General features: G+C 45.6%; 1 protein-coding gene across 2 annotated transcripts in view; it reads left to right on the top strand.

The window, feature by feature from the left end:
* WASHC1 (WASH complex subunit 1) overlaps window positions 1-26,701 on the top strand; it is an 820,361-nt gene that overhangs the window by 678,429 nt on the left and 115,231 nt on the right. For both annotated transcript variants that reach the window (XM_069628575.1, XM_069628574.1), the window contains exon 9: window positions 15,049-15,207. In XM_069628575.1, coding sequence (XP_069484676.1) covers window positions 15,049-15,207 — 159 coding nt within the window. The remainder of the gene's footprint in view (window positions 1-15,048; window positions 15,208-26,701) is intronic.

Below are 26,701 nucleotides of genomic sequence, written 5' to 3'. Positions count from 1 at the left end.
AGGAGAAAAGAACGTTATTCCATCGAGGATTACGGGGGGAATTGAAAAACGTCCTAGCTCAGGTGGTAAACCCGCCAAAAGACTCTGCAGAGTTCATCAACCTAGTGGTGCAGCTAGACCACAGGCTGCAAGATCAAAGGACAAATCGAGCCAGAATGGAGAATCGGACTGTGTATGTACGCTCAAAGGAGAACATTCCGTGTTCATCAGAAAACACTTCGTAACCCATGCAAATTGGGGGGGGGTACGGAGCCAATTAACCAAGGCCAAAAGAGACAAAAGGAGACAACAGCAATTATGCCTGTACTGCGGGAAATCGGGTCACTTCCTCAGAGAATGTCCGGTAAAACCCCCTAGGAGACAGTTGTAGCTACAGAGAAAGAAGGAGGCGAACAAGAGTCTGAAAACTTCCAGGCCCGGCAAGCGTAGAGGTCCGTTTGTCGAGCGAAGGAAAAGAGCTACAGACCTCACACCTTGCCCTGCCTGTGATTCTGATCAGTCACCAACAACCGTCTCGGATGCATGCTGTGGTAGCATACATAGACAGCGGAGCCGTTGGTAACTACTTAGACCAAGGCCTGGCAACAAGGATGGGGCTTCTCCTCTGTCAGAAAACGACAACTGACCAGGTCACCACTGTCGACGGCACGGAGATAGCTTCAGGTCCTGTAACTCAACGCACAGCAGAATTGACCCTTCTGTGCCAAGACGGACATTGGGAAGCCATTGTCTTCGACCTTATCAAGGCCCCTCAGTTCCGGGTGATTCTAGGGATGCCGTGGTTGGTGGCTCACAATTCTAACATCGACTGGCGAGGCAAAAAATTAGCCTTCTCCAATGAGTGTGCTCATGCATGCTACCAAGTGGAAATGCCATCGTCTGACCCAGAGACACCTGTCCAAGATAAAGAGGCGTTGGTACTAGGTGTAACAAGTACACTACCAAGCGCATACCACGATTTCCAAGACGTTTTCCAAAAAGAACAGGCTAATACCTTACCCCCTCACGGCCCATATGACTGTCAGATCGACCTCCTACCTGGTGCACAAATCCCGTGTAGTCGAATTTATGCACTCCCCGAACCTGAAAATCTCCACTTGAAATGATATCTGGACCAATACCTGGCAAACAGTTTTATCCGCCCATCCAAATCCCCAGCAGCCTCGCCCCTATTCTTCGTACCCAAGAAGGAGGGGGACTTGCGAACGTGCATCGACTACCGCGCACTAAACCAGGTAACAGTTAAAAACTGTTATCCTCTACCCCTTATCCCAGAACTGGACCAAGTCAAGGGTGCCCAAATTTACACCAAATTGGACCTCAGGGGGGCATACCATCTCGTGCGTGTAAAGAAAGGAGACGACTGGAAGACCGCCTTTCGTGCCAAGTATGGGCTGTACGAATATCAGGTGATGCCCTTTGGGCTTTGCAATGCTCCTGTCGCGTTCCAGTGCTTCATTAACGATGTACTACAGGAATTGATCGACGTATGTGCCCTAGTTTACATCGACGACATGTTGGTTTACTCCTTCTAAACAGGACCATGTCAGGCACGTTCGTTCCATCCTTGCAAAACTCTGACAGCACCAGCTACACGCCAAACTTGAAAAATGCTCCTTCAATGTCACCGAAGTTGAGTTCCTTGGTTTTGTCCTCACTCCCAGAGACGTCCGAATGGATATGCACAAAGTAGACGCCATCCTTAGCTGGCCATCCCTGTCTTCAGTCAAAAGTGTCCAAAGTATGCTTGGCTTTGCGAACATTTATCGCCGATTCATCCTGGGTTTCTCCCAGATTGTGCACCTGATCACTTCTTTATTACGAAAAAACAACAAACTGTTCCAATGGAAGGTGGAGAAGGCCTTCCAGGAACTCAAGAAAAGATTTACGTCAGCCCCAGTGCTACGACACCCTCGCCCAGATCTCCCATATGTAGTCGAAACAGATACCTCCAGCATGGCAATGGGGGCTGTTCTTTCCCAAAGGGATCCTGAAACAGGCCAGTTACATCCCGTGGCCTTTTGGTCGAGAAAATTTACAACACCTGAACTTAACTATGCAATAACAGACAAGGAACTCCTAGCGATCAAGGCAGCCTTTAAGGTTTGGTGGCATTACCTCCTAGACGCCAGACATACCATCACAGTAATCACCGACCATCGCAACCTGAAATACCTCAAGATGGCAAAGGCTCAATCATTCGGTCAACTCCGATGGGCTTTATTCTTCGCAGAATATGATTACAAAATCACATACCGACCTGGAGTCCAGAACGGAAAAGCCGATGCCCTATCCTGCATCGGTATTGATGAGAATGCATATTCAACCCCAGACCCGGTGGACATTATTCCAGGTGACATACTACTAGGACCTTCAACAACGTTATCTCTGGACGAACTCCAAAAGGAAATTCGGCTCCTAATGAACCCCGAGGCTCTACAAGACTGGACCACTCAAGGTGAACACTACACAACAAAGACCCAACTCCCGTATTTCAGAGGGCATTTATATCTACCGAATAAGGCACTACAAGAACAAGTCATTTCTGGTTATCACGACCCCCTGATAGGATATCCAGGAATTGCCAAGACCCTAGCCAAGGTGAAAAGAAATTATTGGTGGCCGACCTGGTGAAAGAACATTACACAGTATCCCAGAAACAAAGGCCTGCAGGCCTTCTTCAACTCCTGGATATTCCACCTGCACCTTGGAACACACTTTCCCTCGATTTCATCACAGATCTGCCTCCCTGTCAAGGGTTCAACACTATCCTAGTGGTTGTTGACCTATTCTCTAAAATGGCCCATTTCATTCCGCTTAAGGGTCTACCAAACGCATCCAGTCTGGCAAAGGTGTTTTTAGGGCAAATCGTACGATTACATGGTTTCCCCTCCGTCCTGATTTCTGACCGAGGGAGTCAGTTTGTGTCTAACTTCTGCAGGAAGAGTTGTGCAATTGCCCAAATCGATATTAGTCTGTCCACTAGTCACCATCCCCAAACTGATGGCCAAACGGAGCAGACGAATCAGACACTAGAGCAATACCTACGGTGCATGTTACATCAAGTAGAAGAAAGCTGGAAGGATATGCTGTGGATAGCCGAATATGCCTACAACAACTCGCTACACACCAGTACCGGACAGAGTCCATTCTATACTGTATATGGAAGGCACCCACGTAATTCCAAATTAGATACCCCGATGGCCTTGGAAATGGCCGCAGTAAAGACTTTACATACAACCATCACTCAAGCCTTCAAAAAGGCAGCAGATCAATTGATCCAAACCAAAGAAAGACAGAAAAGATTCTCTGATCAACACCGAAGAAAAGCCCCAGACTACCAAGTCGGAGATGAAGTTTGGTTGGCGTCTCGGCACGTGCCCATAAGAGGAACTCTAACATTTCGTCCCAGATATCTAGGGCCCTATACCATCAAGGCTATTATAAATCCTGTGGCAGTAAAACTAGCTTTACCACCAAATATGCAGATCCATCCCGTAGTCCAAATGTCACTCTTAAAACCTGTTCAGCCTGGAACTCGAGTCAAAAAACCACCAAATCCAGTACTGGTTAATGGAGAACCCGAATTTGAAATCAAGGACATCCTAGATTCTAAACTCACCAGGTCCAAGTTATATTACTTAGTGGACTGGAAGGGATACGGCCCTCAGGACAGGACATGGAAGCCTAGCGAGCACGTCCATGCACCACGCCTGGTAAGACTATTTAATCGGAACCATCCGACCAAACCAGGGCCGGACGGAGGAAATACCTTGAGAGGGGCCTTAGGGGGGAGTGCTGTCACGATCCATGCCCCTGACCCCCTCAGGTATAACAGCCCACTGGCAGCAGTTGGGCGAAAGCCCTTCACACTGGCCCCAAGGGCCTTAAAACTCCATCAGAAACCTACATGGAGTCAGTCCTTTGGCGCCAGGCTCATTATCAGGAATAAAGCAATACCAGTTTTGGACCTTAATCCAATGTGGAGGCCTATTACACAGCTCAGTTCTTTAGAACCAAGCGCGGTCTAGTGTTTTGGGTCTGGCTGGGCCTGGAACTACTTGGCCTGGAACTACTTTACCTGGGCTATTTAAACCACACCCAAACAGCAGAACACGCTTCGCATTATTCTGCACTCCTGCAGCGTAACGCTCACCGTGTCCAGCTCCTGCTCAACTGCTTCTCCGACGGCCCGAACCTGAAGCCCCTAGATCAGGATTCCATTAATAACCTGGAAGAACAAGAACAGCATTAGCGAGCAAGAACACTTACCTGTGAAGTAACCGGTCTGGAATCCATTCTGCGCTTCGCTTACCTCGCCCATCTCCGGAGTTCGCTGCAAAGGTAAAGAAACAAGGACAGCATTAATAACAATTCTTACCTGGGCAAGCAGCGAGTCCTGGCAGCACCCTGCGCTTCTCTTACCTCGCCCATCTTTGGGTTTCAACGCAACCTGCAAGGGAGAAGGAACAAGGTCCGCATTAACAAAGCACTTACCTGGGCAAGCAGCGCTTCAATCGCTCATGACTCCGGAACATCTCACCGCAACCTGTACAAAGAAGGGAAGAGAACACAGGGTAACAATTAACACCAATAAACAGCGCAGCGCTCTGCACATCAATAACTCACTGTGGTCTTCGCCATCGGCACTGCAACTCTGAAATCGCAACCATCCCTGTGAAAACAAAAAGAGACATTATTATGGAACGGCAAGACGCCGAGAAGACAGAGAAAACAGAGGGAAAGAAAGAGACAGAATTAAGACTGAAAAGACATTATAACTCTCCTGGAAGACAGCAAGCAGAGTCAGAGTCACAGCCGGTCTGGACCCGACATAAGGGCACACGGACCAGTGCAGCAACTAGGTCCATGGAACGCCCGCACCAACCACGCGCCCCTGCACAGAGACGCAGTCAGAGAGTTCAACGCACAAAAACCTAAAGTGAGCAATAACCTCATTTGGACCAGAGGGAGGTGGGAGTCCACCCATCACAGAACCAGTATCTTAACCCTCCATTCTCCTGTTATGGGTGCTACCCAAAGTCTGGCACATAACCAAGCAGAGAGGGGTCCGGGATAGCGCTTAGACCTCCATCCAGTATTGTGTGGCGCTCCTGTGGATACCAGGTGAGCGTAACACTGTTTATTTCCAAATTCCATGTTAACCAGTCCCTGAACTACTGGCCTTCTTCCAAGAACCCAGAAGCTCTGCTGAGGTGAAACTCCACACACTAGAAGTGAGGAGAGTGGTCCTCTACTATGTAAACAAGACCAGACCGCTAAGAAAGACAGATCAACTGTTAGTCTCCATAACTCCAGGCAGAGAAGGAGATTGCGTCTCAAAGAATGCCATCTCTGGATGGATAGTCAGATGTATCCAACTGTGCTATTCCCTCTGAGATAAAACACTGCCTTTTACGCCAAGGGCCCACTCTACAAGAGGTACTGCAGCCACTCTGCTTTCATTGCAAATGTACCCCTTGACAGCATTTGCAAAGCAGCTACATGGAACTCTATTCACACCTTTGCCCAGCACTACTGCATTGACACTCATTCTAAGACAGATACTCAAGTGGGACAAGCGGTTCTAAGACATTTATTTGCTCATGACCCTTCTCACATCCCACCTCCTTCTTCTAACACTGCTCGCTAATCTATGCACAGCATGTGATCTAAGCAGATTCCACAAGCCTCAGAAGGGATGCATTACTCACCGTAATCGTATTTCTGATGCTTCTATCTGCTTAGATTCACATGCGCCCGCCCTTCCTCCCCTCTGAGAGAAGGCGCAATGATGCTTGTAGTCTTATCTGCTTGGATACTCTGTACTCACGCTACTCCTCATGCTACCTCATGTCAGACAATATACAATCTGAGGGTCCTACACGCGTGAGGGATCATGGGTACATGGGACGTCACACTAGGGATAGTATTTCTGGCACGCCCTAGTTCGACGGCCCTTTTCGAGTTTTGAAAAATAAACTGTAATACTCTGCAGCTTCCACTAGATGTCGGCCTATGCACAGCATGTGAATCTAAGCAGATACAAGCATCAGAAATACAATTACGGTGTGTATGTATTATATATATATATAGTTTTTGAAACGAGATGTCCAAAACTCGCTCATAGGTACTGTATCTCAGAAACTAATTGTTGGTACATTTGGCGATCCTGAAAGGACCCTTGATTCCTTTATCCCCTCATTTCATTAACCCTTCCTGATACCCATAGTAATAGTTTTATTTTCCATAGGAGAGGACTCCCAAGGTCACATTCTTAGACCTACTAACACACTCCTGTCACAAATAGTTATCTATTCTGACACCTTCAGCACAGTGAGCCCTCTTGAGTTTTAGATGGACCTCTGCGCAAAAGGGGGCTCAAACCCACATGTGTTGATTATAAAGGTGCTGAACTACATTCCTCACTCTTTCGCCTTGAAACACTATTTGTTGTAAAGGCGCCTTACAAATATCCAAAAAATAAATATGCTCTGTAGGGCCTATGTCACTATTGGTGGAAGTACTGGAAGTATATATAGTAAAGGTTGGAGACCGAATGTCTTGGCAAACTCTACGACATCCTAATCCGACTGCCGAGCGTGCACGAAAAGAGCAACACTAGTGCTTGAGAATTTGCTGAATAGTAGTGAGAGGAAGTGGTTCATACTTTATTCCTTCGACATGATGTAGGAGTGAGCCCAGTGGCAATGCTTCCACGCATTAGCAGTCGGGTTTCCTGAACTTAAAATGAAGCTGGGCGCTCTGGGTGGCCTTACTTGAATTTGACCCAAATGATGGGGTGGGCATATGTCAGTTTCAGAAAAGAAGCTCATTTAAGGCACTGGGACTCCATCTGTATGACGCTCGCAGAGAGTTTATAGAGACACTCTGGCAAGTTGCTTTTTATGGAATGAATTGGAACTGGGCAGATGGACCGCGCTGAGCAATGGCTGTGGTGATCGCCAGACTTGTGAGCAATAACAAAAGCATGTTATAAAGCAGGGGCACATATTGTGATTGGAAGACATGGATACGGAGACGGGGCATATTGAGGGAGGAGTACCCCAGAGTTAAACTATTAGGTTTCTGTAGAGATCAGTGTTTAGGACCGTTTCTGGCTAACGTGAAGTACACCTTTCCCTATGCAAAGTGTAGGTGTAATGTAATCTGAGGCTAAAGGGATTCTGCAAAAAAGAATTTAAAAACACGGTCTGGGGAAGCGAGAATGGGGGAGGGGTCTCCGAGTTTTCTTCTAGCTGGTACCGCCATGTTACCGGGGTACTCTTGTTCAGAGGATGATTACCCAGCATTTCAGTGCTGGACCGTCCTTGCTGAAGGAACAAGATTGATCTGGAAATGGATAGTTCTCCTCCGGTACGGTGTAGACTTCCTAATCCAGCACCATACCTTAAATGATTTCTGAGCATGCAGGAGATTTAGGGGCTGAAACCTAAAGTAATACATCCAGGATAGACGCTGTTTTCTTCTCTTCCATGTGAAGAAGACCCTATCATTCCTAGGTTTCGGATGGCATGTCGTCATTATACAAATCTTTCTAGTTGTAAAACCCTAAAACTCCTTCTTGCCAAACCCCCTAGAGAGGATACCATTCACACTTCATATGTACATAACACATATATAACACCTCCTGTTTCTGATGGTTTTGCTTTAAACAAAAATCCAACGCAATCCAACTTTAAAAAGTATAATAATCCAATGGACTCCAATTCCCATAAACCCCCAAGTACTAGGAAGAGGAAGGAGTCCATGTGGATCAAAAACATGAAGCTAAATGTGCAGACTAGTTGTTGTGATGGAAATCGGCTGTACGGGACATTTGAAAATGGTGTGCCTTTTCAAATAAGTAGGAAAGGTGGAAGCGAGAGATGCAGAGTGTGCGAAGATGCACAGTTGCCTAATTTTGATAACGAGACACCGACTAATCTTTAGTTTTTATTGCATAAGCAGGGGAACTCTCTTTAGGATAGGGGCAGAAAGGCCTTTATCTAAACACTTTTATTTTAATAAAATGTCTTATGTTGAAAGTATCTGTGTGTCTGCCTATCTTTTCTGACCCTTTGCATATGGTGTCCGAGTGGGATCAGATTCTGTTGACACAAACTGGGGATCCCGCATGAGTATAATAGATCCTAGCCGCACATATGTCACATCTGGTGAAGAGTGGAATAGCAACACTCCCTACGAATGGGTCCTATCCCCAAGATCTGGAAACGCATTCCATCTCTTTAACATCTATACCTCCAGAGAAATCTAAACAAATTCTCTTCTCTACCAGCAAATTGGGATCTTTAAGCGAAGACCATGAGGTGATTCTACCTTTACATTCTAATGTAGGGGTGGTTTTCCATTTGCTAACCAGTCAAGTCATTGTACCCATTGGGAAAACTGTGGAGGGCAATATGTATCATCTTTTCCGTCAAGGCTGTGTGATACCTGGAAAGGAGTAAATGATAGTTTCTTTGCAACTGAGGGTAGATTTCCCTACCAGTGTGTCCCTCGGTTATCCCTTGTAAAGAGGGGAAACAAATGTTGCCTCTTCTTTCTTGTGGAGAAGAATTGAGGTTCATTTGTTTGAATCTTTCCACAGTTCCTATTAAAATCAATAGGGGTAAAATGGTGGCAAACCTGGTGTATGGGCTTTCTTGGGAACCATCAGTCACAGACCAACCTAGAAATCATTTGAAAAACAACACCTCAGACTGTTTGTTTCCTTATCCTGTGATAAAAGAAACCAACTACGAACTGATTGAAGGAAAAACTTTGGGGGAGAGAAGCCAAACCTCTGAATATACCAACATATTTGAAAGGGGCTTCTCAAAGAACCATACAAGCTGAAAATAAAGAAACTGACCTCGCATATTCTGAGGTTTCCCATTCTTCCTGGAGAAAGTCTGAGTCTTTTGGAAATTCAGAACACTTATTGCCCCAATCACATTCTTACTAAGGCAGCCAATTGACACTACTTTTGTAGCATTCCTGTGTGCAAGGAGAGCACGGAAGAGGTGGAGGGAGATGCAGGAGTGAGAGGAGGCTGGAGAAGCAGGAGGGCGAGCAGGCGCAGAATCATCAGTTGGAACAGGAGGCGGTGGAATAGCAGGCGTGAGGGGTGTGGAGATGGCCGGCAGATGGGTTTTGAGGAAGGACACAGTTTGTGGATGTTGTTCGTTTGGTTATTGACCCACCCATTGACTGGCACATGGCCATGCTAATGCCCTTGAACATTTCCACTCAATACTTGGCCTTCCGTCGTGCCAAAACACATCGTCCTCGGTTCTCTTTTTTGCAGTAACAAAAAGAAGTTTATTGTGTAGGGCTTGTCAGTATGTTTTGTTGCGTCTCTCTTGTTTGCGCTACTATGCCCATGGGCCTGTGTTAATGCGCTGTGTAAATAAATACATTTCAAAGCCTTTGTCTGAGTTAATGGCTTAATTGCAGGTGTAAAGGATTACGGGTCTAATAAAAACCTGTCTTAACCATGTGTCCCTTCAGCCACTTGATTAATAAGCAGTATGTGACCTCGCATCTCTTCCTTGAACTGAAGTCCTGTTAACAACAAGTATTGGCAAAGTTAATCGTTTTGACTTGTGCATAGGTAGCAGATAGGCATTTGCCAAACCCTGCTAGCGGTATGCCAAGGTGCTCACTCCATGTCCCAGTGGTTACCATCCTATGGCCAGGTAATACGTTTATGGCAATGCCTACGAACTTCCTATCCCGTGCCTACACAAAATCCAAAATGTTTGGCTTTGCCAGTACCTGTTTCTATTGTAGAAGGAAACCCCTAGGTCCCATGGGTTTTTCCCCAACCTGTCCTTGAAATCCTTACATTTGGGGTGTCCTTGCTTTTGGTAGACAAAATCAAACCAGGGAGATTGTAGGATGGAGGGCCCATTTATAATGTTACATTTGCTACCCGATTGCTCAGAGGACTTACTTGTTGTATTAGTCCCAGAGGAGTGTTAAGTAACCTTCGTTGTTGTGTCGATAAAGCTGTGTGTAGAAACTCCTGTTCTGGTCTCAGGACGTTGTTTTACCGCGTATCTGTGACCTACCATTAGCTTTCATTATGAAGAACCAGGGAGTCGCATCTTGGGAGCACCCTCTCTACAGCGGCACTTCCAGAATGTTGTACATCACATTACAGGGCACCCACAAGAAACACAGCTCAGCAGTGTTACTCCTCGGAGCAGCAACACTGCCGAATCTGAGAACAGCCTAACCTCGGGGACTAGAGGCCTAAGCGGTTTAACTGAGGTGAGAGATTCTGTGTGTATTGCAAGATTCATTTTGCTCATCTAGATTTACGGTGCCCTGCGTGGACTGTGGCTCAATGCTCCCACCTCCTGGATTAAGTCGGTACTGCTGCTGTAAAAAGGGAGACGCACAAAGGATTAGCCAAATACACGGAGTCATTTGCAGATGACTGGGCTGTCCTGCAAAGGGGCAAGCAGGTGCGTTGCAAAATATGTTTGAGCAGTGCATATATATATATATATATATATATATATATATATATATATATATATATATATATATATATATATATATATATATATATATATATATATATATATATATATATATATATATATGAAAAAACGTTCATGTAGCTGGTGCTTTAGGGTACTGAAAGATTGCTTGCTTTCTAAATGTATACAAAAACAAACATTCTCCCTGTGGTTGTAGCACTACAAAAAACACAGCAAGTAATGCATAAAAATGTACCAGCACACATGACCAAACTACCAATTGTGTTAAAATTTCAAAATCTTTATTTTAACCACTTTGTGCAAACACAGTAAAACAAGCAAAACATAAAGCTCTTACTCACATGACAGACCAAATGAAAGGTAAGTCTAACACCCTCCTGGGTGGATTAGTGCCACGTGTTCCGCCCACTTCTTGGGCTTCCTCAGGCTGTACAACATCCATTAGTTAGAACGAACATTCACTCTCTGAAGTAAGCTGTTTCATCTGCAAACGAGACTAACTCCTCCCTTGAATTGCCAAAAAACGTCTGATCACGTGATCGCTAGGCGTTCAGCCAAAAGCCACTATCCTGAGCCATCCATCTTGGAATGGTACTACTACTGCTAGTGCATGTACCATTTACTTAATGCAGGGGTATATCACCCGCGAATGGTAGTTTATAAACTTACAATTATAAAGAAGGAGGAATCCGCATCACAGCAGTGAACCACAGCTACTTCATACAATTTAGAAATCACAAAAACAATTTTTCATTTCGTTCGTGCGCCAATGCGCTTTATATTCAAATCGTATCCTGCAAACATCATGTTGCAGATACGTCCTTGCATCCCAGAGGGGACACTTACTGAAGCCAATTGACTGCTTGCCAGATCCTTCTGTCATTGTGGGCAAGTGCCATCACTCAATTGTTGCTACCAATGCAGTTTCCTCTGCTTCCTTAAGCACGTGTATAAGTGTATAAGTATCCTTAACTAAAACCAACCTACATTCGTACTTGCGTCCAGCATAATATATCCATTTCTGCTAGACCACTTTAAGAGGTAGGAACACAGCAGTTGGGAAAAAACAGCCTGATTGTTGGACTCGGACAGTATTCCATAAATAACCATTAAAAATTAATTACAAATGCCAAAAAATACCAAAAATGCTCTGCAGTTATTACAGTGATTACATACTAATTTATGATTCAGAAAAAATGCATGTCTGTATGCTGAATGGCCGAACCTCTAAGCAGTCAGCATTTCCCATGTAAACACATATTACATAAAGTGCAAGTGCATCAAGGATAAAGTGCCCGTGCCTCTAAGCACCATGCCACTGCATCTGGGTTCTTAATGCATCTGATTAGTACATCTTAGTTCTTGATCCATCTGATTAAAGTGCAAGTGCTGTGAAAGTGCATCAGTGTCTAAAGTGCCAATTCTTCCAAAAGTGCAATTAGTGCACCTCACATCTTGTAAATTCACCATCCATTTTGTAATATAATGATGTGTTGATGTGAGTACAATATAGCATATTATTGTAAGAACACATACATTTCTGAATCAATATTGAGGCCCTTGGGTCTCAGAGTATCGTATTTGCAGATAAGGGATGCCTCCAATTGTCTCAACCTAGGCCACATCAAGCTCCGGACCCTCTTTTGGGCATACCTGTCCCAGTAGTTAACATTAATTCATAACCTTCCACCGATCACGTTTTTTGTTTTTATTTTGCCTCCAGAAGTAAGTCAGATATGCCTGGATGTCAGAACCTCACTGATGAAGCCTAATGAAGCCAAAACCTGTCTGGGTTTTCTTGTGTTTCCGTGCTGATAGGACAAGGCCTTGTGGTTCGGGCTGGACTGCTCCAATTGGAGGCAGGGCCAAGACTAATTTGCATATGGCTGGTTCTTTTCTGAAATGGCGCAGATGGACTAAAATGATGGAGTGGAAGATTGCCCAGAGCAATGCCAGTGATTCAAATTAATTCATAAGCTTTCACCCATCACGTTTTTGCTTTTATTGTGCCTTTAAAGCCTGGATGTGAGGCAATCCTGTTGAATCGGTGAGCAAGCCCAAGCAAAATTAGAGCGAAAGAGGAAGAATGCCTTCTGAAAAAAATCTAAAGTGAGAATCGCAGCATAAAAGCTATAGATCTTTTAAAAGATGTAGGCATCTACAACTGTCCAGAAAACAGCTTAAATTTGGCATTTGGGCACGACTGCATACCTCTTCATGCGAGCCAATTAATCTGTGTCCACTGCACCACCCGTAACTGCGCTGATGAAAATGTTGATGCCAATTACGGCGCGGTGCAGTGATCAGATCGATCACTTTGCCCGCATCCCCCAGCCTGCATTCCCCTACCCGCCGCCCCCTACCCCACTTAGCTTAACCGGCCTTATGTGCCCTGTAAAGTCATATTATACCAAACTCTAAACCTTCCTGGTTCCTTTTTTCCCTATCCATGGCAAACCCCAGTTCACCTGACCTACAAAGGAAGGGATTCGAGAAGTGGTTACTTGGATGATGTGAATATCCTGTTCATAGCTTTGCATATTCAGAGATTAAGTTACTTATGCAATACAAAGAGACTTTTGGGCTTCGGGAGAAGGGGAATCATTTCTACTGTCCTACGCAAAACTGATTGCTTTCTCGTGATCTGCAACTAGACCATTTACACAATTTGAAATGTTAATCTTTTCATTGCTGAACTTGAAAGGGCGTTCCCCTAAATGATATGCATTGCCAAATACTCAGGCAAGCTCTAAATGTGACTCCTATTAATGTGCAGCAAACCGATTTAGTGCTTGGAATTAGTATGGCGGCATGGCAAGTTATATGGCGGAGGGCGTGCACCTCCCCTATTATCTTAAAGACGAGGACAAATACTTTAATATGCTGTACCGGTGGCACTGTGTCCCAGATGCACAAACCCATTTTGTAAGTGGTAAATCGAGATTGTGCTGTAGGGGATGTGGTGGAGCAGGCACATTCCTCCATATATGGTGCCAGTGTCCTAAAATGGAGGCCTACTGGGCTCAGATCATTGATGGGATGAGCATGATCTGTTGTCCTAGCCTGCCCAAGGACTCAAGGGTTTTCTTCATTGATGGGATCTGCACGATCTGTTGTCCTAGCCTACTCAAGGGTTTTCTTCATTGATGGGATCCGCACGATCTGTTGTCCTAGCCTACCCATGGATTCAAGGGTTTTCTTCATTGATGGGATCCGCACGATCTGTTGTCCTAGCCTACCCAAGGATTCAAGGGTTTTCTTCATTGATGGGATCCGCACGATCTGTTGTCCTAGCCTACCCAAGGATTCAAGGGTTTTCTTCATTGATGGGATCCGCACGATCTGTTGTCCTAGCCTACCCAAGGATTCAAGGGTTTTCTTCATTGATGGGATCCGCACGATCTGTTGTCCTAGCCTACCCAAGGATTCAAGGGTTTTCTTCATTGATGGGATCCGCACGATCTGTTGTCCTAGCCTACCCAAGGATTCAAGGGTTTTCTTCATTGATGGGATCCGCACGATCTGTTGTCCTAGCCTACCCAAGGATTCAAGGGTTTTCGTCATTGATGGGATCCGCATGATCTGTTGTCCTAGCCTACCCCAGGATTCAAGGGTTTTCTTCATTGATGGGATCCGCACGATCTGTTGTCCTAGCCTACCCAAGGACTCCAGGGTTTTCTTTTTTTCCGGTTGAGGGAATTTTTCTGCTGTATAGAAAATTCAGTGATTTTTATTTCCAAAGCATTGTTGGATGAACATTACTGATGGGGCTATGGGAATCTAAATGTCTCTTAGCTGCCAGAGAGGTCCATTAATGGTTAATCACTAATGGAAAAAATTACATTCTCTGTTCTGAGGGAGGCTGTCCTCACTTTGGGGGCCCTTTCTTGGCCATGTCAGTTTGTTTAACAAGGACTTTACGTGCCCAACTCGCCTTCATGCCCTCGTTTAAAAAAATTAAAGGGCAAGTCCCCAAGATGCATAGCTATAGATGAAGTTAGACGCTTGCTTTTGTTAAATGTGTAGTATGGTAGGTGAATGAGGAGTGGTGGAAGAGGTCTCAGGGAAGGAAGTTATACATTAGCTATTGTTGAAGCAACGAACACGTGTTATATATTGCTTTATACAACATTCTGTTCATTTTATATATGCCTTTTTTTTCTGTAAACCTTCAGTCAGCTGAAGTATTGCTGGGTGCGCGAATGGGAGGAAAGTGGGTAAATACATGTGTATTTCTTATTTAGTTACTTTCATGTTTAATTATACTTATAGCGAATCCTTGCCAACTTAATTAAAAGGTGATAATGGAACAGATCACTGTCCTCCTTTGTGTAGGAGCAATGCATGGCTTTCCAGGGAAGGTTTTGTAGGTCGCTAATCTGACAACACATGTAAGGTGACGGTGCTTTGCTTGCTGCCTTCTGAAGTTTCTTCCTCCTCTAGCCATTGCAGAGATGTTTAACCAGACCCTCTCCCTTGAACTGGTCTGGTGTTGTGGTTTTGCCTGTTCATTGAAATCTCTTTTCGTTTGCAGGTCCAGTCCAAGGGGCCCCAAAGGAAGTCGTGAAACCTTCCAATGATCGTGCTTCTCTCCTTGAGTCTATCCGCAAGGCTGGTGGGATCGGAAAGGCTAATTTACGGAACGTAAAAGAGAAGAAGTTGGAAAAGAAGAAGCTGAAAGAGCAGGAACAAGGTGAGCAGGACCTTCATGCTCGCACGTGGCTTTTCTGGATGTGCTGAGCTGAGCTTATGATCAAACGCTACTTGTTTTATTTCTCGTTAACTAAAGGAAGGGTATGCCGAGTATAAGCTCCCAACTCTTGTGCCTGAAACACGCAATTGATCTATGTGTTTCTGCTCCGGTAACCATTTCTTTTCTGTTAGTAGATATTCTTTCAGATGGATTGAACTTTAGAGCATTGACCTTGTTCACTCAAATGAAGATACCGCTATAAACCTCTTTTTTAATAGGTGAATCCTTATTTGTAAACATGTCACTATAGGAAATGGTTTGAAAAAGAGGTGTTTGCAATATTTGTCGAAAATGTGTTCTATAAAGCTTTGTAAAAGCTTGCACTATTTTTCTTAAATGTGCTCTATAGTAGTAGCTATGCTACTCTTCAGACAATGCAGCAAACATTTAGACTTAGTTCCTAATAACAATTGTATTGATAGTTGTGTTGGTGGCACCGGTTGCACCATCCCTTTCTGCATGGCAAGATGGGTGTCCCGTTACACAAAGGTACGTATGACATGTGGTGCAACCATCTTGGATCTCCTCCCGTGTAAACAATGGTTTGAAAAAGAGGTGTTTGCAATATTTGTCGAAAATGTGTTCTGTAAAGCTTTGTAAAAGCTTGCACTATTTTTCTTAAATGTGCTCTATAGTAGTAGCTATGCTACTCTGCAGACAATGCTGCAAACATTTAGACTTAGTTCCTAATAACAATTGTATTGATAGTTGTGTTGGTGGCACCGGTTGCACCATCCCTTTCTGCATGGCAAGATGGGTGTCCCGTTACACAAAGGTACGTATGCCATGTGGTGCAACCATCTGGGATCTCCTCCCGTGTAAACAATGAGCATTGGTTTGATACAACATCATTAACCTTTGTTAGGGCTGGGCTGTACTTTCAGAATCGGTGCCCATAAGCTGAAAACGAGCATGGTCTAAAACAGAGAAGCAGTGAGCGGCAGAAATGGAACTCTCAATTCTTGCATGGGGCCCTATTTGTTCTCTGGTATGAGATCTTACCTGAAGGGGTGCACCTTTTCAGGGCGACTGCCCTGACTTTCCCGATGCTTATTCATTAATGTATCCAGAAATGCTGCAGCACTGGAGTAAATAACACATTACAATGAGAGGTGCTGTTCTGTCTCTCTTCTTTCACCTCCAGAACTGTCTCCCACTGCCTCGTGCTCCAATTCCAAAAGTACAAACATACAATTATATAGTACTCACATAATAGTGGACTTAATGGAATACACGTGAGGATAAAGACCCCCAGTTTAAACGTCCTCTGCAGGAACGGAGGTCAAGATATATCATTTCAAATGAAGTTTTCAAAGGCCGAATGTAATTCCAACAGACTAACGTATAATGAAACTGAAAACAAAGATCCAAAAAAGTGATTTATGTTAATTAAGAAAAATGAACTTATGTCAAACCCCAAAAAGATGCATCTATACAATTCTACAAGCACAAAATAAACACACACACACATTTAAAAATGTTTCAAACACAAAAAACTTGAATGTTAAGATTGGTATGACTAAAAACACATGACATGATACACATACAAAACATCTTCACATATAAAGCACTAACACTTAATTTACACGCCACATTGAATCTGTAGAAGTGCCCTACACCTTCCTTACTTTGTGGAGGTAAGGCAGCTAATGCACTTCCCAATCGTCCGCTAAAATGACATCAATGATCTTATTTTCAAAGGGACATCTAAGGTCAGTTTCATGAAGACAAAGGGATCTATTATGAAAGAAAGTCGAGCGCGAGTTTAATTCCATTTGTGCCGCTTAACCCTGGTGCCTGTTACCCAATTTCTGAGAAAGCAGTTTTAAGTTTGTGAACCATAGGGGTGCTATTATAAGGTTCTAAAGCTGTCTTTCTTCATAGATTGTGCTACATTTTAGTTTCTCGTTTTGAAAGATCTACTTGTGTGACATATGGGAATTTGTTTTTAAAAGCACCATTTTGTCTAGGGCTGTATCCATAAGGGAGTCTTTCAATGTGCCATTTTGGGAAATTCTATATGTAAAAGTGCCTGCTGCCTACTTATATGGTTACCACGTAGAGATACCCCCCGGCGCCCGGAAACGGCGACTATTGCAATGAGTAGAACTGACGCCTGCACTGTAAAGTATAATGAAGATGTGGTAATGGAAAATGCTACAGCTCCGGTGTGAATCGGTACTCGCTAGCTGTATTTACAGGAACTGCACTAGTAAGAATAATTTCAATTAAAGAGACACGAGCACAATGTGAACTTACGGTCTGTAGAAATAGCTGCAGTAGTTCTTTCAATCGTTCTCTAACAAATAATGAATGAACCAAGGGAACTTGCCAGAAGATTGTGCCCATCATATGATTGTAATTACATATTATTTAAGCCCTTGGCCAGTAAATCTTTCGAGCCCATCGCCACCAGCCATGCAAAAGGCGTGATCTGTAAAGCTAATAGTGTGATGCGCAGTCTTTTTCCTGCAGTAACTTCGGCTCATGAGTAAGCTACTACCCGTTGGCATAGCCGCTTACTCATGAGCTACGTGAATACAAATTCCCACAAGGATTTATGAGTGATTCCAGGAAGTGTCTACGAACTTTGGATTTGGAATATGCATCTGTAACTTACTTCGAGTCAAGCACAGTGTCTCGATGAGGAGAAGGTACATGCCCATAAAGGTATAACGTTTCATGCGCTCACAAAACTTCAAAGTTGTCACCTGAACATCCTAGGTAAGAGTGTTGAATGGGAGGTGTGAAATCGAATGAAAGTTGATGTAAAGGTGTGCAGCAACAACAGGCAGAACCTATTTTGTAGTAAAAGGTGTATTTGTGGCTTATCTGGCATGCACTTGATGACACTGGCCATACCAGACCTCCAGGTTGGAGTAGAAGCATGGAGTAGAAGCATGCCGTGATTGCGCTTGATGACACTGACCATACCAGACCTCCAGGTTGGAGTAGAAGCATGCCGTGATTGCGCTTGATGACACTGGCCATACCAGACCTCCAGGTTGGAGTAGAAGCATGCCGTGATTGCGCTTGATGACACTGGCCATACCAGACCTCCAGGTTGGAGTAGAAGCATGCCGTGATTGCGCTTGATGACACTGGCCATACCAGACCTCCAGGTTGGAGTAGAAGCATGCCGTGATTGCGCTTGATGACACTGGCCATACCAGACCCCCAGGTTGGAGTAGAAGCATGCCGTGATTGCGCTTGATGACACTGGCCATACCAGACCCCCAGGTTGGAGTAGAAGCATGCCGTGATTGCGCTTGATGACACTGGCCATACCAGACCTCCAGGTTGGAGTAGAAGCATGCCGTGATTGCGCTTGATGACACTGGCCATACCAGACCCCCAGGTTGGAGTAGAAGCATGCCGTGATTGCGCTTGATGACACTGGCCATACCAGACCTCCAGTTTGGAGTAGAAGCATGCCGTGATTGCGCTTGATGACACTGGCCATACCAGACCTCCAGGTTGGAGTAGAAGCATGCCGTGATTGCGCTTGATGACACTGGCCATACCAGACCTCCAGGTTGGAGTAGAAGCATGCCGTGATTGCGCTTGATGACACTGACCATACCAGACCTCCAGGTTGGAGTAGAAGCATGCCGTGATTGCGCTTGATGACACTGGCCATACCAGACCCCCAGGTTGGAGTAGAAGCATGCCGTGATTGCGCTTGATGACACTGGCCATACCAGACCCCCAGGTTGGAGTAGAAGCATGCCGTGATTGCGCTTGATGACACTGGCCATACCAGACCTCCAGGTTGGAGTAGAAGCATGGAGTAGAAGCATGCCGTGATTGCGCTTGATGACACTGACCATACCAGACCCCCAGGTTGGAGTAGAAGCATGCCGTGATTGCGCTTGATGACACTGGCCATACCAGACCTCCAGGTTGGAGTAGAAGCATGCCGTGATTGCGCTTGATGACACTGGCCATACCAGACCCCCAGGTTGGAGTAGAAGCATGCCGTGATTGCGCTTGATGACACTGGCCATACCAGACCTCCAGGTTGGAGTAGAAGCATGCCGTGATTGCGCTTGATGACACTGGCCATACCAGACCTCCAGGTTGGAGTAGAAGCATGGAGTAGAAGCATGCCGTGATTGCGCTTGATGACACTGACCATACCAGACCCCCAGGTTGGAGTAGAAGCATGCCGTGATTGCGCTTGATGACACTGGCCATACCAGACCCCCAGGTTGGAGTAGAAGCATGCCGTGATTGCGCTTGATGACACTGGCCATACCAGACCTCCAGGTTGGAGTAGAAGCATGCCGTGATTGCGCTTGATGACACTGGCCATACCAGACCCCCAGGTTGGAGTAGAAGCATGCCGTGATTGCGCTTGATGACACTGGCCATACCAGACCTCCAGGTTGGAGTAGAAGCATGCCGTGATTGCGCTTGATGACACTGGCCATACCAGACCTCCAGGTTGGAGTAGAAGCATGCCGTGATTGCGCTTGATGACACTGGCCATACCAGACCCCCAGGTTGGAGTAGAAGCATGCCGTGATTGCGCTTGATGACACTGGCCATACCAGACCTCCAGGTTGGAGTAGAAGCATGCCGTGATTGCGCTTGATGACACTGGCCATACCAGACCTCCAGGTTGGAGTAGAAGCATGGAGTAGAAGCATGCCGTGATTGCGCTTGATGACACTGACCATACCAGACCCCCAGGTTGGAGTAGAAGCATGCCGTGATTGCGCTTGATGACACTGGCCATACCAGACCCCCAGGTTGGAGTAGAAGCATGCCGTGATTGCAATTGATGACACTGGCCATACCAGACCTCCAGGTTGGAGTAGAAGCATGCCGTGATTGCGCTTGATGACACTGGCCATACCAGACCCCCAGGTTGGAGTAGAAGCATGCCGTGATTGCGCTTGATGACACTGGCCATACCAGACCTCCAGGTTGGAGTAGAAGCATGCCGTGATTGCGCTTGATGACACTGGCCATACCAGACCTCCAGGTTGGAGTAGAAGCATGCCGTGATTGCGCTTGATGACACTGGCCATACCAGACCCCCAGGTTGGAGTAGAAGCATGCCGTGATTGCGCTTGATGACACTGGCCATACCAGACCTCCAGGTTGGAGTAGAAGCATGCCGTGATTGCGCTTAATGACACTGGCCATACCAGACCTCCAGGTTGGAGTAGAAGCATGCCGTGATTGCGCTTGATGACACTGGCCATACCAGACCTCCAGGTTGGAGTAGAAGCATGCCGTGATTGCGCTTGATGACACTGGCCATACCAGACCTCCAGTTTGGAGTAGAAGCATGCCGTGATTGCGCTTGATGACACTGGCCATACCAGACCTCCAGGTTGGAGTAGAAGCATGCCGTGATTGCGCTTGATGACACTGGCCATACCAGACCTCCAGGTTGGAGTAGAAGCATGCCGTGATTGCGCTTGATGACACTGACCATACCAGACCCCCAGGTTGGAGTAGAAGCATGCCGTGATTGCGCTTGATGACACTGGCCATACCAGACCCCCAGGTTGGAGTAGAAGCATGCCGTGATTGCGCTTGATGACACTGGCCATACCAGACCTCCAGGTTGGAGTAGAAGCATGCCGTGATTGCGCTTGATGACACTGACCATACCAGACCTCCAGGTTGGAGTAGAAGCATGCCGTGATTGCGCTTGATGACACAAATGTGATTCTTTCTGAACTGGCCTCAACGTTATTTAGTAATAATCACCTCTGTTTAGATGATTGCTGTACTGTAGGTTCCATCTGCGGGGAGCCCTTTCGAAAATCCAACCTATTGCTTTCTTTTATGACCCAATTGAGAAAGTAATCTTTGCAAGTGCTTCTTTCATAATCCCACTTCATTGCAGGCTTAGTAAAGTACTCCCCACAAGGTGGATATTGAGAGCTTTGACGTTTTCCTTTGCCTGGGAAACTCTTCTTTCCTCAGGTAGAATTCCTTTGGACTAGTGTGGACTTAATCCAGAAATTAGGTGCTTAAGACTTCAATTTCCTGTTGAGATTTTCTCGGTTCAAGGTGTGCTATGGTTCCTCTTGCCAATAACATGATCATTCTTATGCTGTTCTTGCAGGCTTGAGATACCTTCTGTCTTTTGAGTTGTTGAAGACAGTCTAGGTAAAGGAACAAATTAGCAACAATATTTTGGGAATACAATACACTGCAATGCTTATGATTTAATATAAATAAAAAATAAAAATGACAAAATAATGAATATTATTTTTGATAGGTAGACCGCCCCAATTCGCTTTGCTGTCCATTTAGTTTCCAGCCGTGCTTCTTTATCTTGCAGTCAGAAGCTACTTCCATTGAAGAAAAATATGTCTCAGATCAGAGAGAGAGAGAGAGAGAGAGAGAGAGAGAGACTCCGCGCGCGTGTAGATCCATATATATTTCTGAAGCCTGTACATCTGCTTAGAATGCAATGCTTTGCATAGGCTGACATCTATTGGACATTGGAGTATTGCACATGAGGTTTTTCAAAGTTCGAAAAGGGACATCGACAGGGCGTGTCTGTAATATTATCCCTAATGTGACGTACCCTGTACCCATGATCCCTCATGCGTCGAGGCCCCCCAGATAATTATTTTCTGGCATCGTGGATAGTTGTATTTTTGCAGAGTCTGCATCAAAAGCTACTATGGAGTTAATTGCATTTAATTTCAACTGCCGGTTACTTCGACGGCTGACCTCGACATCCGATTCCGGACACCTCTGTTCCGACTGCAGGCTTCTGCATACACCTGGCTTCGGCCTATCAGTAGGGAGAGCAGCGGGGACTGATCATTTCTGTCTAGAGAATGCCTGCCCCTACTGCCTTTGTCTTGCTGTCTCTGTGCCCACTTTCCGTTATGGAACGTACTTCATTTAAATGTTGCCCTAAGTGCAGTAGGACTTTTGGGGGGGAGCGTAGCTACAGAGCCATGCAATAGGACATGATTCTACGGTGCTCCTGCTGATCCTCAATGATCCTGCTGAGAAGATATGATTGGAATAGGCTGTGTTGTGTAATTGTGGAGCTGCGGATGCAGGAATAAACAAGGAACAGTATGCTCATACTTTCGCAGTGAACCGTAGGACTGTCGGAGAATTGCGAGCCAAAGAAGGGTTGCAGCGTCCTGTCGGCGAAGTAACGAGATGCCGGCCGGGGACAAAGGATTGTGTCGGCGGGCCATGATAGGGAATGAAAGTGGCCGTAAGACGGATGAGGCTGTATAAGACCCTAGCTGGCAGAAACACAAAATCGGAACTGGGTGAAGGCAAGCTTGCTGACCTTCACCGCGCGATGAGCACAGGAGCCGCAGCAGAGATGATAGACGGAATGGCGGACTGTAACTAAGTGAAGAAGCGTACAAAGATGGTCCGGGGTGGCATACCCTGGCACCCGAGCTCCCGTCACCAAGGGTTCGGCGTCATGCAGCAAGCAAAATAATATAAAGAGCCTGGTAATCTCAACGGGCCACTTGAGTTATCCAGAAGAGGATAGCACATATGGCCACTGGTATACCGACACAGTTTACCAATTGACAACGGATCACGACTGAGAAGTTGGGAGGTATTCCATCGTGAAAGGCTCATAAAAAGAGACCGCAGAGGGTTACATGGCAGAACCATGCATGAAACTTCTGCATGGTTGCACTGGACACTCTGAAATGTGCAACAGTAGCAGGCACAAGAAAACACAGCCTGTGCCTTCGGAAAGACGAAAAGGACGAATAATTGGAGCGCAACAAATTCCTATGCGCATCAGAAGCACAGTAAACACACAACACGGGGCGAGTTCGCTGAATAAAGGTGACGAACACATGAAGTGGAGACACAAAACACGAACGTTTGGATAATCAACTATGTGACTGCTACAACCCGTATGCACAGGGGGAGAGCAGGCTCCAGCAGTGCGCGGACAGCATTGTCAGAATAAAGCAATTGTTCAAACGAAAATCTGGCAGTGGATTCCTAGACCCACCACAGGCATTGCAATCGCATAACACTGCTGAGGATTGCCGTACTAAACAGAAGGCCACGCAAGATATAAAAGCACCATTTGTAGGGCAATTTCAACAGTAGCTTGGTGGCAAAAATCTGTTTGTACACAAGGCGGGCGCCTTCCCTGGAGAGCAGTTATCAACTTGAACTGACCGGAATAAAGTACTGCAACGTGTTAATATTTGTCTGCAACCTTAGGGAGATGCATGGCAGCCTAGCACATGCAATGGTAGAGAGCCTTAAAGGACCACACTCGCAGCAAGCCACGATCCTCCCTGGTGCCCGATCAGCACAGCCTTCATTGTGAGGAGACGAGTGTCCGTCGGCTGAAGGTGAGGGCTGGCAGAAAGGAGGAGAAGAGCAGGCAATTGCGGAAAGGGCTGGCTGGCACTGCAAGGGGACCAAATACCTGACCCGCTACGAGCTGAGGTGGATCAAAGTGCAGTCACGATTAGGGGGATCGAGGACTTTCTAGGGTGCTTGATGGTACAGAGACCCTAAGACGAGCAGCAGGCCCACAGAGGGGGATGTAGGAACCTAACGCAGACTGCGAAACATAGGCCCCTCAGGAGTAGGCCAGCCGAGATCTGGTAGGAGCACATACCAGTCAGCACCAAGGCAGGGGGTGCCAACGGTATACAGCAACTAACACGGAAGGGAAGTATCAGCTGGAGCATTTTGGAACTCACCGCAACTACAAAGACAGAACAGAGTGGTGTACAGACGTAGTGCTGAGACCAGTATATCACGCACGACAGAAGAGCCCATAATACCACCAGCAGACCCAGAAACGCCCACCAGAGAGCTCATAGACAAAGGGAGGAAGCGTGGAACACCAGAAATATAAGATGTAAAAAATGGTCCCGAGCCATGTAGGAAATTTCAAGGAGACGCCAGAGTCATTGTGAGGCTTGGTAGCAATTACAGGCCCCAGAAAGGAGTGTATACACAATGTGCTGCAAGAACAATAGCAGGACCCCCCCTCCCCCCAACACCGTACCGTGACCGACAAGTGTCAGCACCACAGGAACCTAAGCAGAATTGAGCACTACAGCGCAAGGGGGTGCTACAATAGCATCCAAGTCAAACAAGAGCAAAGGGAAACAGTCAATTGACGCATTTGCCAAACCTGCACAAATGACAGCATGAAGACAACAGCACAAGAGGCACGAGAAGAGGAAGTTCGGGGGCGGAATGACCACCAGATACTAGAGGCCATAGCAGAGCTGATGTCGATGCTAGAATTTAAAATTTGATGCAATTAGTATCGATGTGAACCTCTTGAGACAGGATGTCGAAGCATTAACAGAATGCACAGGAGTGCTAGAGAAGGAGGTGAAAGCTAATGCAAGCAGTTGCAACGAAAACTCCCAGGAAGTCTCCATACTGAGGTGGAAGGTCATGCACAGAGGAATAACGTATGGATTGTTGGGCTCCCGGAGGGCGAGGAAGGTCCGAACCCGACAAATTACATTGAAGACATGTTATTGCAGGAAATACGAGCTGGGTCACTCACCCAAGGGTGTACAGTGGAAAGGGCGCATAGAGCCCTGACAAGGAAACCGCCGTCCAGAACCCCACTCCGGACGGTAATTACCAAGATACTAAATCACTAGGACAGGGAGAGAATCCTAGAACACTTTTGTAAAGGAGTAACGATCAGCCGAGCATTGGCGACCATCACAGCATACCCTGATTATACTTTCTTGTTGCAACAACAAAGGCTGAACTACGGGGCAGTCAAGAGGAGGTTATGCGTCGCCAATCTTAAATGCATGTTGCTGTGTACCGCGAAGATGAAGGTCCTATTTAAAGACTGCGCTGTTTTTTTTTTCGAGACCCCGGAAGATGTGAGCAAGTGGATGGACACGTTGAATATGCCGATGGAGAAACAAGACCCTATGGGAAGCGGAAGTGATAAGGGAATCTGAGATAAGGATCTGTGGCAAAAAAGCGCTGTCCCTCAAACATTAAAGATTTGCTACAGTGTGTTTTGGTAAATCATACAGCACATTTATTGTCCGTTCAGTTAGAGGAGTAGGCCCAAAAAAACTGCCAACACGTTTTTCGACCAATTTGGTCCTTTTCAAGGCAGGGCCAATAGACCACACAACTGCATATAAATCAGAAATGAAAAGATATAAACCAAGAAAGGAAAAAAGGGGTTGGGGGTGTGGGAAGGACATAGTACATAGAAATAAGAATTCGATAATGGAAATTACATAATTCACATAACATTGATACAAATGTAATGCAAACATAATCAGCAATGGTACATTAGAAAAATATATAATTCAAAAACAAAGCAAAACAAGAGAGATATAGGGATGGGGGGGACAAAAGAAATATAACAAACATTAATATCCTATTGAGGTCCAAATTGAATATCTGAGACAATACTTCCTGTTGGGTTAGTGGAAAACAAACAAAGTTGTTATACGCTCTAAATTAATTTCATACTGAGAGCCTAACATAGAGAGAGGATGAGTGATACCTTGGTCAATGTAGACTAAATCCAATCATTGTGAGCATGCAGCATTATAGGGGTGCCCAAGTGACTTCCTAGGTGGAAAATGCAGAGGTATCCCAATGTGGAAAAGACCCAGGATATAAGCCCAGAGTAAGCATGTAAAGTGAGTTAAGGATAAAACTACCACTAGGGATTGGCAGAGGATTATTAACACTTGGTGCTGTATTGTCAAGCAATATCACATTTAATCACCTGTCAGCCTGCTGGTGTCAAGTAAGGGTGCTTGTAATCATTATACAAGGCGCTGCAATCAAACGGTGCCTGGGATCATAATATGAAAATGAAAAGAAAGGGGAGAAGAAGAAACTAATTGAAGAATTGCAAAACCCCTGAGGTGTAAAGTGGTGATATGTTAAGTGTATAATGGTATATATACCTGAGCTCCTGGTCGTATATAAGTAGAGATTGAACTTTTAGTAAGTTGCTGTTCCAGTGAACGTAAATAACGTTGGGTTGTCCCATCGTAATACTGCATAAATAGTAAAAAATAGCAAAACAGGGGGAAAGTCACCCAAAGTTGTACATTGAATATACAGTGATTATCCTGGCAGCGAGCCTATTGGAAGGCAATAAAATGGAATGGCGTGGTGCTTACCTGTGTCAATTGGCAGATGCAAATAAAGGCTCTGGTGCCCGCACGTAGTGTAAGTATGGCTTGTTCCGCAATGCACACGTTAGTTGCAGCGTTCTAAACAATATAAGGGACTTCCGTATTGTGACATCGACGTGAAGACGTATTTGCAAAGAGTCACCCTATTGGCTGCTGTCCGTTACTGAATAAGTGGCAGAACAAGTGGACAAATCATTCAGGAATAATGAATGACTTCCGTGTTAGGACGTCAACAGAAAGTCGTATCGGATATAGGACTGCCCGTTGGCTGCTCAAATGTATTGTATGGGCTA

The sequence above is a fragment of the Ambystoma mexicanum genome, chromosome 12 (genome assembly GCF_040938575.1).
Source record: "Ambystoma mexicanum isolate Mex_15411 chromosome 12, UKY_AmexF1_1, whole genome shotgun sequence".
Taxonomy (NCBI): domain Eukaryota; kingdom Metazoa; phylum Chordata; class Amphibia; order Caudata; family Ambystomatidae; genus Ambystoma; species Ambystoma mexicanum.
Note: the sequence above shows the minus strand (reverse complement) of the source record. Positions and strands in the feature narration are given on the sequence as shown.